At 41.2% G+C, this 20,633-nt stretch overlaps 1 protein-coding gene across 1 annotated transcript in view; it reads left to right on the forward strand.

The window, feature by feature from the left end:
- LOC114245167 (uncharacterized) overlaps nt 1-20,633 on the forward strand; it is an 80,763-nt gene that overhangs the window by 47,937 nt on the left and 12,193 nt on the right. The window contains exons 7-9 of the mRNA XM_028177217.2: nt 2,986-3,137; nt 9,098-9,196; nt 13,152-13,319. Of these exons, the coding sequence (XP_028033018.2) occupies nt 2,986-3,137; nt 9,098-9,196; nt 13,152-13,319 (419 nt within the window). The remainder of the gene's footprint in view (nt 1-2,985; nt 3,138-9,097; nt 9,197-13,151; nt 13,320-20,633) is intronic.

A 20,633-nucleotide genomic window follows, 5' to 3' on the forward strand; every position in this document is an offset into this window, starting at 1 on the left:
GTTGGTTGCTTAATGAAACGCAACATAGAATAGTAGTACGTATTTTGTCTCTAAATCTATGCTATGCTATGTCCCATTCGGCATCGTAGGCGGAGTCTCCAGGAGATTTCTCTCGTCACGTGAGCAGTTTAATAAGCCCTATCAGATATCCATGCAATCTGTTACAGGAATCGATATCGCATAAGTATTTTTATTATTATTGCTATTTTTGGAACGAAGTTCCTTACGGCAGGCTTGGAGGGGATAGGGATTTTGCTGCGCGACCGAACTGAAAAAAATGTGATAGTAAAACCGTAAGAAAAATTCGGTGAAAAAAGGGCGTGGAAAAAATCCGTGGAAAAAAGTGCGTGGAATAAAACCGTTAAATGAGACGTGCGCAGGCGCGACAGTCGTATACACAAGCGAGTAGTGTAAAATACCTTTCTCTTTCTCCCTCTTTCTTTTCGTTCTCTCATCCCTTCTCTCTCTATTTTGTAATTATTTCTATTTCTATGTAATTTTATGTTGTCAAACAAAAATAAAGAGACATATTTTGTTATTTTAATTGATAATTTGAATTACGATTTTATTTTTATTTTACGTAATTTATTATTTCCTAAAATACTGAATATCCTAAATACTCTTCTGTACTTAAATAAAAACTAATCAGCAAAATTTAAGAGAAAAATCAAGAAAACCAACATAAAATTGAGCACGATTTTTTTTTGTTGCAAATTGTGTCGATTCTACATTAGCCGAAGGAACATCGTTCCTACCTGGTGTCCCACGACACCACATAATTAGTTTTTTTTTATATTTTTTTATTAGATGGATGGACGAGCTCATAGTACACCTGGTATTAAGTGGTTACTGGAGCCCATAGACATTTACAACGTAAATGTGCAACCCACCTTGAGATATAAGTTCTAAAGTCTCGGTATGGTTACAACGGCTGCCCCACCCTTCAAACCGAAACGCATTCTTGCTTCATGGCTGAAATAGGCAAGGTGGTGGTACCTACCCGTGCGGACTCACAAGCGGTCCTACCACCTGTAAGCCATGGTCGTCACGAGTCCTCAACAATTCATCACAGATAGACGGGATTGAATAGTAGCGGCATCCGAATCTTCCTGAGAGTACGCCAAAGATGATAATACACACTCCTGTGGCCTTGCTATAGTATTGTTAGTGTGTGATATCAGGGCTAACAATACGGGAAACTAGGGGGTTTTGAATTCCATAATATCCACAGTGCTGCAATGGATAAAAATATTTGCAACATTAGCTAAATAAAATAAACTTCCGGAAATTAAACATACGTGGCTATACCCGATATCAACAATGGACTGGAAATGATGATGACAGCCAGGATCAGTTAGAGAACGCGTCGCTCCAATCGCGGGCGTAAACTTGTCTCAAGCCATAGGTTTCAATCGAAATTCTTTTTCTTTTCTTTTTAATTACCAGCAACACTAAGCAATACGGTCTAATTATTGAGTTGAAGAAAAATATGAGTTTTATAAGATTTCGTATAAATACTTTTTTTTCCTAGTTGCCGTTTTACAAAACTGGTCATTTGAAACTTAACTTATGTACGTACGGCTGGCCATAACTTATACAGTCAAATGAATTTTACTTAAAAAATATGGCGTTCTATATTCTAAATGATTACTGATTTTTTCACTACGTTTGCTTAATTTTCGTCAATATGGATACGAAAAAATACGAATAACCATATATATGGAATATATGGAATATGAGTTCTGTTGCTGTAGCAATGCCACATGAATGGCTCACTACATTAATGACGTGTAGGTACAGAATAACACTACAAACGAACGTACGACTTTTTATTGGCTTGAAAGCTTCTGATATTGCAATGCTGTTCTTAAAAATGAGCCCCGTGGTCGCTTAAATACTAAAGTTCACAACAACGAATTACTTAATGGTGATAGTGAAAGCTAACGATACTCAATCTACCGATAAATCCATTTGCGTCAAATTGACAAGTTAAAAAACTTAAATAAGTTGGTGGTGCACGAATTGAACTTTGCCTTAAGCATTTTTAAAGATTACGACAATTTGAATTTTTTTTAACTGCCTAAATAATAATTAAAACGACTTTTATTCTTTAATTATGGAGGGTAGAAGTAAGGAGCACTATCTTGTACAGGAGACAAGTTGAAAAAGTGTCCACCTGTATACAGCTAGTTATTGTTGGAAGACTCACCGAAATAACGCTAGTGTAAGAAGTGGAAATGATATGAATATAGCTGGATTGAAGTGAATTGAGGTAGTTTATGGTGCTGTTTTAAAAATCATTCCACTTGCTACTACGGTGCCTCCGTAATTGTATCTCTTTCAGCGGACACTTTTTAATACACTGATTTTTTTAAAGGGATTTTATAACCTGGTAACTAAGATCTTTAAGTCATGTCTTATTTTAATTCATATTCTTATTTATATGAAAAATGATAATATTAAATGAAATGAAGATGATTAATTTGAGACGTTAATCAACTGGGATGAACTGACTTAAATGAAATGAGATGAGATGATATGGGATGAAATATAATCTCAGTAAAATGGTGGTTATTTACTGAGATTTTCTCAGTGGACTTTTTGCAGAATCCCGAGAAGTTACGCCCAGCGGCTTTGTTTCATTTTCCCACATTTGTGCACTTTAACAGATATTAAACAATTAATAAACCACCGTTATTACACATTTACACCTGAAGAAACGCGAAATAGACAAAATAAAACAAATCACACAACTTCACTTCTCGCGTTCCCGCCATAAAGTCTTAATACACTGAGATGATGGTCCTCACTTCTACCCTCCACAGGTTTAATCTCGCCATTTTTAAGTCATATCCATGAACATTAAAATGGTACAGTATCCAAATGTTGGAAAAACGCCAGATTAAATAAACCGTTAAAGTACTTTAATTATACGTGCGACTCGTGAAAAGTGAACAAAATGCTACATAATACATAATTTTACAGATTTGTGCAAGATAAAAAGCAGATCAGAGCCCAGCTGGAGGCGGAAAAGCGCGAAGAACAATTTCTGAAGCAATCACTCCATGAAAAAGGAAAACTTATAATCGAAATGAAAACCTCCTTGCAGCAAATTAACGAACTCCTCTCGAATGTTGGTAAGTTTTATTTGTTGTTTTTTTTTTATCGTTGCAATTTATTTTTAGTTTAATATTATAATTTTAACTGTTAATTTTATTTATTTATTAATAGTAATTTATATTGTCGGAAATAACGAAAATGGGACACGGTATTTTTTTAAATTGTATTAATTATTATATTATAAAAAAAGACCCTTCCAAAATTTGACCTATCATATTAATTTTGGAATTAACGCTCAGCAAAGCCATTATACAAGCTCAGACTAAAGCTGATGACATCTGAGACCAAAATGTGCGATAGGCGTATCTCTAGAGAAATCTACATAGAATAGGCAAAGACAGTTTGGTAATATTTTCTTCTCTGTTTGTCAATCGATTTTTTTAACATGCTTGAAAATATGTTGTAATATAAAAGAAATATTTTCATCAATACACAAAATCCATCTCAATGTTTAGAAAACACATATGTCCGACCATAAGGCTATTTAAAATAAAAGTTAAATAATAATATGTAATGTCACTGATATTTTTTACATACAATATGAGTTCAATGACATACTCGTACTATGGTTTTTTCACCCACGACTCATAAAATATCGAATACGGCGAAAACGTTAGCAATGAAATGTAAATTAACTTAAAGACGATTCAATTAGTCTTTTACAAATCAAATGAAACTATTTAGTATCACTTGTTTCATTCCAACGAAATTACAAGATCGTGACTTGCACGTGCTAATTTAAAATTCGACTCACGTTACGATTGTCAGTTGACAAACGAACGTATCATCTCTGTATGCTGTAAATTGTCTCAATTTTCAGGGTGAATTTGCCACAATGTCCGCTTATACTTAATACATTAGAATAGGGATAGAAAACTCAAAATATTTTAACGTCTATGTCGAATTACAGGCTATATTGTAAAGGAGTGCTATCAGCGAAGCTTATTCACTCGCAAACTCATTTATTGTTCGTGATATCGATAGTCATTTAACAAATTTTAGCGATCAAAAAGTTAATCAATAAATCATCTAAGCAATAAAAAAAGATCAAAAAAGTTATCTCCAGCATCATTTCTCCTACTCCTAGACTTAGTATGCCTTGTCTGGAGGTCGCTCACGATTGTTATATTCCATAATAACAATTGCATGGATTGTGTCAAAGTACACTTGTAAAGGTCTGATACTGTAAAATAATCAAAATTAATTCAGCTTCAACGTAAAGTTTGTTCAAAGTTGAGCTGAAAATGAACTCAATTGAATTATTCGAATTCTCAGTCAGCTATAACAAGTCGTAGTCGCGCATTCGGTACACTCAGATTGGATTTAACAGTAGAACAGTTTCTTGAACCCCTTAAAAGTTAAGGGTCGATTCGTGGATCCGACCGTATGCACTCATCGGTTCGGTCATGTACTAATTAGTGGAAAACTTTGTCAATTACTGTCTCGCGTATACAAAAAAATAAGTTATTATTACTTTCAAGAACAAGCAATAAGCTATTTATTTTTTGTTAAAAGAAGATACGTCTTTTCGGCTATTTAATTTAAAAGAAATACAGTACAGTATAGTACCCGGAAGGTACAGTGTTTTTTATAAATTTCTAGAACTATATTCTAACGTCTTAGCTAACGTGCTTCTTCAAACGAGGCTTGTGGAGAGTATTAAACGGTAGGCAGCGGCATGGTTCTGCCCCTGGCATTGCTGAAGTCCATGGGCGACGGTAACCACTCACCATCAGGTGGGCCGTATGCTCGTCTGCCTACAAGGGCAATAAAAAAAAAAATAGCACGGAAGAGACAACTGTTTCATGAAATTAAAATATTACGTAAAAGAGTTGAAAGCGATATTTCGTATTCGAAGCAAAAAATAATCCAGAAATGTTTTACAATATTTGGCTGGACTTTTTCATCATCATCTTCAGCCCACATTTATCCACTACTGGACATAGATCTCTCTTAATTAACGCCACGGAGCCCAGTTTTCAGCTCTCCTCGTGCAATTCTTATCCGCCACCCTTCCAAAACATCGCTCCACCTAGCCGAGTGGCTTCCCACCCAAATGCGTCTGGTTTGGTTTGATTTACTTTTATTTTAATAAATTCATAAAATCTCCTTAGGAAAAGTAAAAAATGGAGTTGTGTTTAAAGTTTCATAATTATGAATCTTTTAAAAGTACAATAAATTACATTGTATATATTCACGAATTAATTAATAAATAATTATTTAATAGAAATTTCTTTTATGGTTTCATCTCGCGTTTTTTATTGTCTATTATTTCTGACTTTCGTATACTTTCGAATACTCTACAATTTTCAAGGTCACTAACGACTAAGGTATTATTAGTCGACATTTGACAATGATAATAAAAGTGACATTAAAAAAACGTGAGGCTAAATCGTAAAAGTAGTTCTAAATTATATTAAACAATTATTTATCAATTAACCTATTAGTACGATCGTTAGGGTATAATACCCGGAGACATATTGTTTGGAAAACAATATCTTCAGTGTAATTTTTCAGGGATAAAAAGAGGAAGTATATTTTTATGGAAAAAATGCAGATCGCGTTTTCTCTTAAGATGTGCCACTACGGCCTCATCAAGTTCCTATTCTAGCTGTGGCTTGTCGAAGCCTTATCGTATTGGTTTACCTCGCTCTCCCCCTAATCTAGATTTATGGTGGAGCGTGTTGTGCTCACAGCTGGTTGGAATCTTCCTAACTTGTTACCCTAATCACTAATGTTATTAAAAATCAATTTAGAGCTCACCGTTCAACATAAATATCCGTTGTAAAATTGGTGGGAGTCCTTTTTTTTTATTGCTTAGATGGGTGGACGAGCTCACAGCCCACCTGGTTTTAAGTGGTTACTGGAGCCCATAGACATCTACAACGCAAATACGCCACCCACCTTGAAATATAAGTTCTAAGGGTCTCAGTATAGTTACAACGGCTGCCCCACCCTTCAAACCGAAACGCATTACTGCTTCACGGCAGAAATAGGCAGGGTGGTGTTACCTACCCGCGCGGACTCACAAGATGTCCTACCACCAGTAAAATTTAAAATGCTCTTCTATGCTATCGACATGCTATCGACAAAGTACAATTCCACCCCTCCTGGCTGAACATTTACAACTGGAAAGGTTTCCGGGCCACCAGTAATCCTTCAATCATAAAAAAAAGAAGTATAAAACTATTTGATATTGTGAAATGTATGTGAAGTCACTTTATGTAATGAGATGGGCGTCGATACTGTAAGCTCTTTGGTCTGCATTAACCAATTGTTTTTCGTCAATAAAACTCTCGAATTGACGTTACCTTTTGAAATGATGAATACTACGAATGATTTTTTGTTAAACCGAATTTCGTTAAGCCACTCGATTTATATTGGAATCGTAGTTTATAAGTTTGGTTTTTAAACAAATATTCGCAAACCGAATACGAACTGGTTTAGAGATCGCTTATGTCTCAGACCAGATAACAGTGTTTTTAAATACAGAGTGTGAGCTATCGTGCCTTAAACTAAATATAGTTGTTGCAAAAAGCGACTGCGCGCCGCCCTTAGTTGTGTGAGTGACCAATCTGTATACGCGTCAATGTAGGCTATATGTAGCTACTGACCGCTCCGTTGGGTACACACACTAACGAAAATGTATATTTACGATTACAACTACAAATAAAGGCCACGCGCGCTCGAACTTTTCAACAACTATACGAGATATTGTCCTGTAAGTAGCCGCGGCCCAAAGTTGGGGCGCCCGGTGTACTGGTATTGAGAGATGCGACTATGCGACAGTTCAAGTTTTGCACTGAGGTACTAATTTTTCTAATGAAATACTTAACTCATGTTCACGAATGACTTCCACGATGAAGGAGTAGCATCGTATAATGAAAATCAAACACGCAAAAATTATAGTAACTACATACAATAGAGACATAGATCTTGAGTCTTAAGGCTAGTAGCGCAATTCGCGTCGCGATGCCCAATGGGCTTCGGGCTTCTAACCACTTCAAACCAGATGTGTTTTGAACGCGTTCACCTGCCTACGCAAAATAAATAATCATGCTCTTTTTCAAGTCACTTATATGAAATGTTGATTAATAACATCATATCAAAAATACTTAAATAATTTTGGAAATCGTTAACTTCTGTAGTGTGGTTTTGTTCATTTGTCACGGTGGTAAATTTAAATAAAAATATTTATAATTGAAAACAGTAATAATTTTTTACGTACTTTTACTTTTTACTTTTTTTACTGTTCCCATAAAGTGCTAAGGACTTTAATGCCAAATAAAATGTAATACTTTATTGTGAAATATGGGTGACAGCCCACCTCGTGAACTCGAAGTCGTTGAAGAAATTCAACTCGTGCCAGTAAATTCAAAGAGTTACTCAAATTAAATGAGTGGATTCGGAATTCAACAAATTCTGAAGAGGCAACCTTAAAAGTATGTTTCAAAGTACACAATCGAATCCACGTGCATAAAAAATGTTCGAACTTTGTCTTATTTTCAACAATACCTTATAAAGTAGATATTATTTGTATATATGTATATATAAATATTAACACCATCGTTAGGTATCATAGGGTCGAATAGGGTGATCGAGTTAAGAGAAATATTGAGTACACCAATCACGTTTGTTGTCTTAGAACAATTTAGAAATCTTCTCTTGACGTTAGCAAACGAAAACGAATGACAATTCTTAGGACGGAGGCACCACTCTTCAAGAAGGCTGGTTGGTAAGTGTGATGGCGTCTACGCGCCTCCATCGGCTAGGCTCTGTCGTAGCACGAAGTTAGCCGAGTTCCGATGATACCGTAATCGTGCTGCCATCTCTCGGGAATCATGCTGCATTTCATTTAGCTACCAAACTAATGACTGTCTCCGACATATAAAAAAATAAGTCAGACCCGATCCTGTAGACCGAATGGTAACAGTCGATGTCGCCCTAAGCACGTCATTACGGATTCTCCCGATTCATTAACGGCGCTTTTAGGTACCTACTACAAGCACCGGTCACCGTCCTCGTCAAACCCATCGCTTGCGACGAAGGGCTCGACGAGTGAATTAACCCATACACACAGCCCACTGAGTTTCTCGCTGGACCTTTTCAGTGGGTCGCGTTTCCGGTCCGGTGGTAGATTCTGCGAAGCACTGCTTTGCTAGGGCCAGTGTCAGCAACACTTCTGGTTTGAGCCCCGTGAGCTCACCTACATGTTAGGGTGAAGCTGAAATAACCTCTCAAGGCTATCAGCATAGGTAGAAAAGAAAAAAAAACTTCGATATTAAGACTTTTTAAACTCAAAAATCGCATTTTTATTTTGTTTATATGTTTGGTTCGGTGTAGTCTCTGGACGGACTGAGCCAATGGTGACGGGATTCTAATTGACAAATTGAACTCATTATTAATGTTTTTGATCATAGGCAATGACGTACAGTCGGGTTAGCTGCAGATAAAACTATGGATATAGAGTTCTAAATCTAAAAAAACACTTTTCGAGTATGATCTGAAAGAAAATCGGAACACCTCGATACGCTATTCAGGATTTTCGAAAAATAATCTACGATCTTCTAAAATTCTATTACCTTATCCACAAATTCTAATCAGGGTGACAGTTAATATAACCTTAGCTTAGAAAATTTACAATACTCAACAAAGAAAACTGATTACATTCGATTAATTTTAATCTTCATAATTTATGGCGAGTGAAATCGCGCGCTCACCAGTTGTTTTCAATCCTTTACACAAATCACGTTTCTTGGGTTAGGAAAATAATCAAAATTTATGGATTGAGTTCGTATCACGTGTGCTTCTTAGAAATCTGCACTTGTGAAATTTATCACAATGATCACATTTCTCCGCTCTTTTTCAAAGTTTTATTTAACGGTACTTTTGTTTGCTTCTCTCAGATTTATTTGTGTTGTAAACGTGATTGAAACATTGACTACGAATATTATTACAAATTCTTTTATTTACATAGGTGCGGCTAATGTTCAGAAGCCTCCTACGGATGTACCTCAAGCGATCCAGTATGCATTGGAGGAAATGGTTCAACCAGTTCCAGAACTCGAGGCCGATTGTAAGTACATATAATTGCGTATGACCTTTTTAATATTAGTATTTTCTTAAATGTTCACGAATTATGCAATCGTTGATAAATAATTTTTATAGATAATTAAAAGATGGTGAATTTTCATCAATCTTTAGAAACACGACCGGTCTGAGATGATTTGGTCAGTCAATTTAACGTTCATTACTTTTTGCCCTCAGCTCGCGTTACGTATAGATATTCTCAGTCATAAACTCACTTTAGGTACACGAATTACTCAAACATAATAATTATCTAAGCTCAAAGGCGCGGGCAAATGCACGTAGAGTCCAATACAAACATGAAACCAATCCAAATTAAATAGTTCGTGTAAAATTTTATTCGCATCAGCACGAAACACGCTTGTTTTTGTTTTATGAACGTAAATAATGGGCTCAAAGCTAGCATGGACGCCATAAACATCCAACGGAACATGAAATACGGCTCTCCCACACCGAAGGTTCTAATCTTAATACTTCACGACTGAAATAGCCTAGCCTGTGATGACGACAAGGTCTAGATTACCCTCGCTAATGAATCAGTAATATCAGTAGCTTTTCTACTGCTAAGCCACAGTATATGTCATAAGAGTACCACCACCTTTATATCTTGTTAATCGACGCTCCGGTCCGAGTCGATGAGCTGTTTCTAGTCCCGGGTATTTGCCACTAGCCATTAACCACGAGTCGCTATAATATATTTTAGCGTTGATCGTTTACATGTACCCATTGTTGCGACAAAACTGAGACAAAACAGTTATGTCTATGTGCTCCGGTATCTAAATAACATTTTAATAGAGTTAAATACCCAAAAAAGTCTGTCTACCATGTGCCAAAAACGTGTTATAAGCTTCTTTGGACACATCATCCGGTCTTCGAGACATGAATTAGAGAAGCTCATAATTTTGGGTCGCATAGAAGCCAGGTGCGCCGTGGGAGGACACCAACCAGATGGTCAGATCTGATTAGGAAAGCGATTAGTGGCAGTCTATGCCACGCAGTTCATGCCACCCATGACCGAACACTATGGAGGAAAGCCACATGTGGTCGCGATCCTCAGCAATGAGAAAACGAAGACGAAAAAGAAGATCTGAATAAACCAAGATCGTTATCGGTTAAGGTTTATCAATTAAATGCAATACTACGTACTAATACTTAGTTACACAGTTTAACTGTATTACAAAAAAAAGACAATACATTTACATTTGATTTTGGAATCTGTTCTCGTATGAATATTCATTGTGGTTTCCCATTTTCGGACCAATCTATTTAAATGTACTTGTGATATTAAATGGATTGGTGCGGCAAAGTGTATCGGATTGCTGTAGTCATTACTTTGTGTAATATAGGTATGGGGTCAAATGCAATACATATTTTAATCGATAACTAGTCACAAAGCTGAAGGATTAAATTAAAACCGTACTCATATAAATTATATAAACTAATGCTCATCGGAGTAATACATATTTCGTATAATGAAAACACGACGATTTTCACTTATAACAATATTTATGGCAATAATAATTAGTATTGGTATTATTGTTAATAAAAAAAATAAACACAAAAAAACTAACAATAATAACAGTGATAATTCTAGTGTTGTAATAATTGTACTATATAGTACTATTTATTACCGTAATCTTCACTGCTGTGAATTTTTCCGTAAGAACAAATACAGAAGACAAATTTTCTACGCGCAAAGCAATAAGCAGCTCTGACGCCTAACTGAGTGCACAAATTAATTTTCATCTGAGATGTTTCCCGCCGACTACACTGGTCGTCGGATATCTGAAATATTAAATTATGTTTTAATAAGCCAACGAGATTGCATTCTTGATCGACAGCTTGTAAAAAGAAATGTAAAATAATTTTATTCACGGTGGAGCATAATTTTAGCCCGACTTGTTTGATGGGTAAAATATTTCTGGCGTCGAAGAAAGTAATTTTTAATTGCCACTATTTAGTTTCATCTTTAAAAAAATAGGGTATGTCTTTTTTTTTTTATTGCCCTTGTAGGCAGACGAGCATACGGCCCACCTGATGGTGAGTGGTTACCGTCGCCCATGGACTTCAGCAATGCCAGGGGCAGAGCCAAGCCGCTGTCTTTTTTGCAATATTGGTACGTTTAAAATTCGTTAACCGCCGTTGATTCTACAGAAGCATTCAAATGCAGTTCTAATTATTAAAAATAAGAATGTGAAGTTTTGCTTTTTAACTAGCGTTCTTAGAAAATAACTTTTTCAATAATAGAAACTAAACAAAGGAAATGGAAAACCGTTTGAAAAGTAGAGGAGAAACACTACTGAACTGCCTATTTCTATACCCAACATACACGTAATATAGTTGTAGACATACATACTTATAGGTTGGAAATATGAACTAAGTTTTATAACCAATTCAAAATCGATATTAAAAGAGTAATTGAATTGAATGGAATAATTGAATTCAGTGATAAGCACTTACTTTATAAATGCGAAGTTATGCCGGAATTTTTATGGAACAAAGAGTGTGTCTGAAATTAGTTTCATTTCTAGGGGTGGCTGGGATAATCGCTAACGTTTGGAGGGCCGTGAGATTTTGCACTAACTTAATTGTTTAAAAACATTTCGGTACATTATAATTTTTTGGAAGGGGGATCACTGTTGGCCCAGAAGCCTTTACAACTTTACCATGAGTGGTTGGGCATAGGCTCAACCTCCTATTAAAAAGGCGGAAATGATTTACCGTGATTGAATTATTATTGAGTTACTTTAAGTATATTTTTGTGTAAGAATGACAATTATATATCAGTTAAACAATAAATAAAACTGGTAGACTCAATTCGATAACTGGGTTTACCTTGACGTTCAGAAGACTAAGTGGGTAAGCCATGACTAGCTCTCACGAAATCGGAGACAAAATGAAAATGTCCCCAAATGGTTTTGAATTACCCTTCGTAAAGCAAATCCTTATTCAGTCTTTTGTTGAATGTAATTCCCCAAACAATCCGTTCGAGTCTCCTTGCGGTGACTCAAGAGCTATACACAAAACGTTCTGGGTTTTGAATGAAAAAAATCATATTAAGGCCGTACAATACAAATTATGGGATAATTATAAAATCCAAATATCCAACAATCGAAAATGCGACTATTGTTTGAACAATATTATTTGTAAAATATAGATCAATACTGTTTTTATGCTATTGCATAGCTTTTATCGCGGGCTTTGAGCGCGGGACCGAATCAAGAAATTCCGTAACGAAAAAAACCTAACACCCCACTTCACCTACCATGTAGCTCGGGTTCAACACATTCACACGTTGCGCTTGTGTAGTTTTTGTGAATAAGCGCGCGGCGTGACGTCGCACTGCATGCGCATCATGAAAAGTCTGCCCATCTGCTTATGAGGTTGAAGGAGACAGTAAATGTTTTGCTTTTGTTAATATTTATAAATATAACGTGGTTTTATTTTATTATTGTTTTAATATTAAATTATTATTGTCTTATTATAATTACATAAGTTGATAAAAAATGCTATGCAATAGCTTTACCGCGGCAGTTCCCGAGTGCCACACGTGTTTTTTTTTATTGTTCCGTTCAATGAAATAATAATTGTCTCTAATATTTGATGTGTAACTTTTGAATAACTTGTGAAAAAAATAAATTTAATGGGAAATAATTCTTGTAAGCTTCAAAAATTTAAAGTCTTTATTTCAAAATCGTAAATAAATAAAATTTGTTTACGAAAAACCATTTCACCATAAAGGAATAATAATAAAATCTCAAAGTTAGAAATATGAGCATTTTAAAGATGCAACAATTGCTGTACTGGTACTAACATTTTGCCGATGTCGGCCGAGAAACATCTTTTAAATCAAGCTACTCAATTCTAAGCGCTATATTTACCATGGGTCACTAATACATTCCAATCATTCATGTTTATCCCTTCATCGAGTTTTTCTTTGACAGTTGACAAATTAATCTTGAACGCGAAGCAGAAGCTGGGCGTGCTAATCCAAGCGGTTTCAAAGATGGAGGTAACTCCTGAAATTCGGGCCGATGCGAACCTGTTTTATCACAATATCCTCGCGCGGTCTATGAAGGAGAACTACAGGGATGAACAGGTCGCCGAAGGAGGTCGGTGTTATATATTTTTTTTCATTTTTGAAATAAACTTATCATTAGAATTGTGTAAAAAAAAAATCAGCAAAACCTTCTGCAATTTCGCTAGGAACAGTAAATTAAATAAACGACAAAATAAATTTAGGGGCGCTATGTATTGTTACGCCGTAAGTACACGAGTTCTATAGCTTTGTAGAGTTAGTTTTAAAATGTCAAAAGTTCAACATTATAACGAACCATCTTGACCGATAATAGTCACTTGTATCACTTTAGGCAGCTGCACTTGATGTTTCGTTTCTTTTCTTCTTTTTGGGCCGGGGGCCAAACCTATGAGGTCCCCGCTCCAAAGGGGCGCGCGGGGTATGTGGGACTTGATGATCTGCAGATGTTGGGAGCAGACCGCGAACCCAAAGAGTTTTAGGGCTCTACCGCACTAAATGACTCCCCTCTCACTCTTACACTCGACGTCCGATCTCCGTCCGTCAGAACCCGGTCAGAGTAGGGGGGCTCCCGCGGTCAACACTACGACCAGACTCGCGGCACCACCCTGACGTGCCATGCTAACTCAAGTGCTCTATACATCAGCATTTACACGACTTAGTGATGGAGCTTGAATATAAGCAAGCGATTTATAAAAGCCTAACAGTGTAATAAGTGATCAATTGCAAAAGTTTATAATTTGCATTTCCCAATGTAGAACCAGAAGTATTTGAACAATTGTTACACTACCTTTTTTAATTTTTTTATTGCATAGATGGGTGGACAATCTCACAGCGAACCTGGTGTTAAGTGTTTACCGGAGCCCATAGACATCTACAACTTAATTACCCTCGCCCACCTTGAGATATAATTTCTAAGGTCTCAGTATAGTACAACGGCTGACCCACCCTTCAAACCGAAACGCATTACTGCTCCACGGCAGAAATAGGCGGGGCGGTGGTACCTACCCGTGCGGACTCACAAGAGGTCCTACCACCAGTAATTTTTACTACACGATATTATTTCTTCACCGTGAAAGTCAATCGTGAACATTTGTTAAGTACGTATTTCATTAGAAAAATTTGTACCCGCCTGCGAGATTCGAACACCGGCGCATCGCTACACAGGAATGCACCGGACGTCTTATCCTTTAGGCCACGACGACTTCAGTGTATTATATTCAGAAAAATATTTTATATACATACATATATGAAGTCGTCGTATCCTAAATGATAAGACGCACCGTGTACTCGTGCGATGCGATGAAATTGTGTAATTAAAGAAAATGCTCCAAAAGTTATAATTTGGCTAATTATAGGTGATAGGTTTCTAGCGAGCCAGCACAAGTATGTCACACGTTCTACCCATTCCTACTACGAAAGTTTCGGTTGGAAGGGTAGGTAGATTTTTTTAAATTGATATAAATGGGGATTCGGTAGCCGTTTAACACCGTATTCTCGCTCACGACTCGGTCGTGCGCGGACGTGCTTTCCGATCCGTGGCCCGCTTGCGAGCTGCGTCTCTGAACTCACAGTTGTGCTCGACAGTGTAGTGACCGTGAATACATCGTGCGTACAATTCAGTAGTGCGGACGTGCCGATCCGTTGGTCGCTTGCGATCTGCGTATCGAGGTCCATTTTTGTGCGCTAAAGTTTTGTAACCGCGAACCCACCCTTACCAACTGCCTTTTTCAAGGCAAAACCAATCGCTACGTTCAGCTTCCTGTGGCACTCACAGGCTAGCGATTTCCTAACCCTTCCCAAAAACAACAGTCTTTTTCAAGACTAGACCCCCGCTCGCGATTCTGCCTGCTGTAGCACTATACAGCCCGAGCGGGTTCCTTTCCTTTTCCCCGCCGATTGCCGTTTTCACGGCATAGGCATTCCCCCCCCCTGCTCCTTGCTGTCCTGCAGCACAGGGGGGTTACAAATCCTATCCGGGGCCTCGCCTTTCGGCGAGTTCAACAAAAATCCCGGGGCCGCCCCCCCCGGGCAAGAAGACCGAAGCAAGCATGGAAGACAATAGTGAAAGTGTTAGTGTCAGTGACAGTGATTTTGTCGGGTTCCTCCGGGAAAGGTACCCGACAATTAGGGCCGAGTATCTTAGGTATAGGGCCTCTCGTGGCAATCCCTCCCCCCCGCGTCCGTCGCCGCGTTTCTCAACCGTGCCTCGGAGGCACGCCGCGCGCCCCCCGCCGCCGCATTAAGTTCGAGCGCACGTTCCGACGATGCGGCTCACATAGCGCCTAACGCTACCCCCACCCCCGCGCCCGCGTCGTTTACGTCATCGCGCGCTTCGTCCGTCGCGACCTCGATCGTTTCGAGTTCAGGCTCCGATACCGAATCGGAGATGGATTTCGAATCCGCGTCAAGCCCTCAGCCTGGAACCTCGGATGGGTTCCAAACCGTAACGCGCGGTAAAAAGCGTTCTCGCGCCGTGGAGTCCCGGAGCTCCACGACAAAGCAAACTAAATCCGCGACCGCCTCCCGTCCGCAGGTAGTCGTGACACCGGAGTCGGACTCCGCTCGCCGCGTAACCCCACCGCCGCGTCCCAAGCCCGCGCCCGCTCCTAAAGTAGCTGCCCCGCCCCCGCTGATACTTCAAGAGAAGACAGCGTGGAATCGCGTGTCTCAGGCCCTTCAGGCCAACAAAATTAATTACACCCATGCGCGTAACGTCGCGCATGGGATTCAGATAAAGGTCGCAACGCCGGGCGACCATAGGGCCCTCTCTTCATACCTCCGAAAGGAGAACATAGGTTTCCACACCTATGCTCTTCAGGAGGACCGCGAGCTCCGCGTAGTGATACGCGGAGTCCCTAAGGAGTTAGACATCGATTACATAAAGGAGGATCTGACCGCTCAGTCCCCCCCGTTAGTTAGCGTGCACCGGATGCACAGTGGGCGGGGCAAGCAGCCCTACAACATGATCCTGGTAGCTCTAGAACCCACCCCGGAGGCCAAAAAGAAGATCGCATGTCTCACGACAATTTGCGGCCTATCCGGGATCTCGATCGAAGCCCCCCATAAGCGTGGCACTCCCGGGCAGTGCTACCGATGTCAGCTTTACGGCCACTCGGCTCGTAATTGCCACGCGCGCCCCCGCTGCGTAAAGTGCCTCGGCGACCACGCCACACTAGATTGCTCGCGTGTTAGGGAAACCGCGACCGAACCTCCAAGCTGTGTCCTATGCCTTAAGCAAGGGCACCCCGCGAACTACCGTGGATGTCCTAGGGCTCCGCGAAAACGTCCGACCCACCCAGCCCCCCGAACCGTCGGCCCAAAGACTTCGGCGCCTTCAGTGCCGAAACCCGCCTTCGTGCCGGCTGCAGTTCCCACGGTGTCGGCGTGGAAAAAACCGCTGCCGTATACGAAGGCGGGAACGGAAACCGCACCCCCGCCCCCGCTCGTGACACGCCCCGCGCCCCAGCCCCTGCTCGCACCTCGCCCCGCGCCCGCGTTCCGTCCCCCGCAACCCTCTGCCGTCAACGACTTCGCGCTCGTGCGCGACTTCGTCACCGCGGTCAACTTCGACCGTCTGCGATCGTTCGCAGACGCGATACGTAGGTCGGTAACCCCCGAACAGCGGCTCGCGGCCGCTTTCGATCACATGGACGTTTACGAGTCCGTGTCGCGTACGTTATAAAATCTTTACCGGTAACCAATGGCGCAAAAAGGTAGAGAAAAACCGTATTCCCTTACGTTAGCATTCTACAATGCTAACGGACTCGCGCGGCAACGCGATCAAATTTTCGAATTCCTCCGCGATAATCTTGTAGATATTCTATTAGTGCAGGAAACCTGTCTGAAGCCCTCGCGTCGCGACCCGAAAGTCGCGAATTACGTCATGGTTAGGAATGACAGACTCACCGCCTCCAAAGGCGGGACTGCCATTTACTATAGGCGGGCCCTGCACGTTGTCCCTCTCGATACTCCCTCGCTCTCACATATCGAGGCGTCAGTGTGCCGTATCTCGCTGACGGGACACCAGCCGATCGTCATCGCATCCGTTTATCTCCCCCCGGACAAGCCCCTTCTGAGCAGTGACATCGAGTCACTGTTCGGCATGGGAGACTCCGTCATCCTGGCAGGCGATTTAAATTGCCACCACACTAGGTGGAACTGCCATCGTACTAACGTTAACGGTAGGCGTCTCGACGCGTTTATAGACGACCTCACCTTTGAAATAGTCGGTCCCCCAACTCCAACATGTTATCCGTATAACATCGCGCTCCGTCCGAGCACTATAGACCTGGCATTGCTTAGGAACGTAACTCTGCGCTTGCGTTCCATCGAAGCAATGTCAGAGCTCGACTCAGACCACCGACCTGTCGTTATGCAGCTCGGTCGCCCCCACAACCCAGTCACTGTTACGAGGACCATGGTGGATTGGAATAAGCTGGGCACGTGCCTAGCCGACACCGCTCCGCCAATCCTCCCTTACGGCCCGGATTCGAATCTATCCCCCGAGAACACCGTCGAATCCATAAACATCATTACCGATCACTTATCTTCCGCGATCATTAGATCTTCTAAAGAAGTCGATGTGGAGGACAGCTTCCACCGCATCAGACTGTCCCCCGATCTTAGGAATCTCTTAAGAGTTAGGAACGCGGCAATCCGGGCCTACGATCGTCTTCCCACGCATTCAAACCGGATTCGGATGCGTCGTCTACAACGCGAAGTCCACTCCCGCTTAAGCGACGCGCGTAACGATAATTGGCATAGTTATTTAGAACAACTCGCGCCCTCCCACCAAGCATACTGGCGACTAGCTAGGACTCTCAAATCCGAAACTACCGCTACTATGCCTCCCCTCGTACGCCCTTCAGGCCAACCACCGGCATTCGATGACGATGACAAGGCTGAGCTGCTGGCCGATGCACTGCAAGAGCAGTGCACCACCAGCACTCAACACGCGGACCCCGAACACACCGAGTTAGTCGACAGGGAGGTCGAGCGCAGAGCTTCCCTGCCGCCCTCGGACGCGTTACCCCCCATTACCACTGACGAAGTTAGAGACGCGATCCACAACCTCCAACCTAGGAAGGCACCCGGCTCCGACGGCATCCACAACCGCGCGCTAAAATTTTTGCCAGTCCAACTGATAGCAATGTTGGCTACAATTTTAAATGCCGCTATGACGCACTGCATCTTTCCCGCGGTGTGGAAAGAAGCGGACGTTATCGGTATACATAAGCCGGGCAAACCGACAAACGAAACTTCTAGTTACCGTCCGATTAGTCTCCTCTCGACGATAGGAAAAATTTACGAACGGCTCCTTAGGAAACGCCTCTGGGATTTTGTTACCGCGAACAAAATTCTCATTGACGAACAGTTCGGATTCCGCTCTAAACACTCGTGCGTACAACAAGTGCACCGCCTCACGGAGCACATTCTGATAGGACTAAATAGGCGTAAACAAATCCCGACCGGCGCCCTCTTCTTCGACATCGCGAAGGCGTTCGACAAAGTCTGGCACAACGGTTTAATTTATAAACTGTACAACATGGGAGTGCCAGACAGACTCGTGCTCATCATACGAGACTTCTTGTCGAACCGTTCGTTTCGATATCGAGTAGAGGGAACTCGTTCTCGTCCCCGTCAACTGACCGCCGGAGTCCCGCAAGGCTCCGCGCTCTCCCCGTTATTATTTAGTTTGTATATCAATGATATACCCCGGTCTCCGGAGACCCATCTAGCGCTCTTCGCCGACGACACGACTATCTACTACTCGTGTAGGAAGATGTCGCTGCTTCATCGGCGACTCCAGATCGCAGTAGCCACCCTGGGACAGTGGTTCCGGAAGTGGCGAATAGACATCAACCCCACGAAAAGCGCAGCGGTGCTCTTCAAAAGGGGTCGCCCTCCGAACATCACTTCGAGCATCCCACTCCGTAGTAGGCGCGCAAACACCTCCGCCGTTAGTCCCATCACTCTCTTTGGCCAGCCCATTCCGTGGGTCTCGAAGGTCAAATATCTAGGCGTCACCCTCGACAGAGGGATGACATTCCGTCCCCATATAAAAACGGTACGCGACCGCGCCGCGTTTATTCTAGGACGACTCTATCCAATGCTTTGTAGTCGAAGCAAACTGTCCCTCCGAAATAAGGTAACTCTCTACAAAACTTGTATACGCCCCGTCATGACGTATGCAAGCGTAGTGTTCGCTCACGCAGCCCGCACCAACTTGAAATCCCTTCAGGTTATTCAATCACGATTCTGCAGGATAGCCGTCGGAGCGCCTTGGTTCCTTAGGAATGTGGATCTCCACGACGACCTGGAGCTCGACTCCCTTAGTAAGTATCTACAGTCGGCATCGCTGCGCCATTTTGAGAAGGCGGCACGACATGAGAACCCTCTCATCGTAGCCGCTGGAAATTACATACCCGACCCAGTAGACCGAATGGTAAACCGTCGACGTCGCCCAAAGCACGTCATTACGGATCCTCCTGATCCATTAACGGTGCTTTTAGGCACCACAAGCACCGGTCACCGTCCTCGTCGAACCCGTCGCTTGCGACGAAGGGTTCGACGAGCGAACTAACCCATAGACACAGCCCACTGAGTTTCTCGCCGGATCTTCTCAGTGGGTCGCGTTTCCGATCCGGTGGTAGATTCTGCGAAGCACTGCTCTTGCTAGGGTCAGTGTTAGCAACTCTCCGGTTGAGCCCCGCGAGCTCACCTACTAACGTTAGGGCGAAGCTGAAATAGCCTCTCAAGGCTATCAGCATAGGTAGGGAAAAAAAAAAAAAAAAAAAAAAAAAAAAAAAAAAAAAAAAAAAAAAAAAAAAAAGTTTAACACCGTTTGGACTGTCCGTATAGATCTTGTTCATCATTTAAGCAATAAAAAACCAGTCTATGCAATAACCAAATCAAAGTATAACCGGTCAAACTTATAAACTTTTTTTGTACGCGAGCTACCTATACATGTGAGTAACAAGCTAAAACTTATTTAACTTCTCATGTGATGTTCTGCTTTAACGCTATACGTAGGATTTATTGGAACGTCAGATCAGCTTAGAAATCATAATATATGTGATAGAACTAGGAGTTTTCTTCGAATAGATATTGTGACAGAATTCACGCCAATTTTCGTAACAAGCTGACACGTTTCAATGAACCTACATATTTCAAAATAAGAATGCAGTTCCACGCGCTGACTAATGGTTCGTTTTCAAGCATTATATCTTCACGGTAATAATCGATTTTGCATCGACAATTCAAATTTTCTTATATCATCACGGACGGTCGTAAATATATTTATATTATGTTAGTTTATGATTATCGTTCTCAAATATTAAGGATACTAGGTTGTTTTGCGAGAATCATTACTATCAGTCTGACATTT

This window comes from Bombyx mandarina, chromosome 01 (genome assembly GCF_030267445.1).
Source record: "Bombyx mandarina strain Sakado chromosome 01, ASM3026744v2".
In the NCBI taxonomy this organism is placed as follows: Eukaryota; Metazoa; Arthropoda; class Insecta; order Lepidoptera; family Bombycidae; genus Bombyx; species Bombyx mandarina.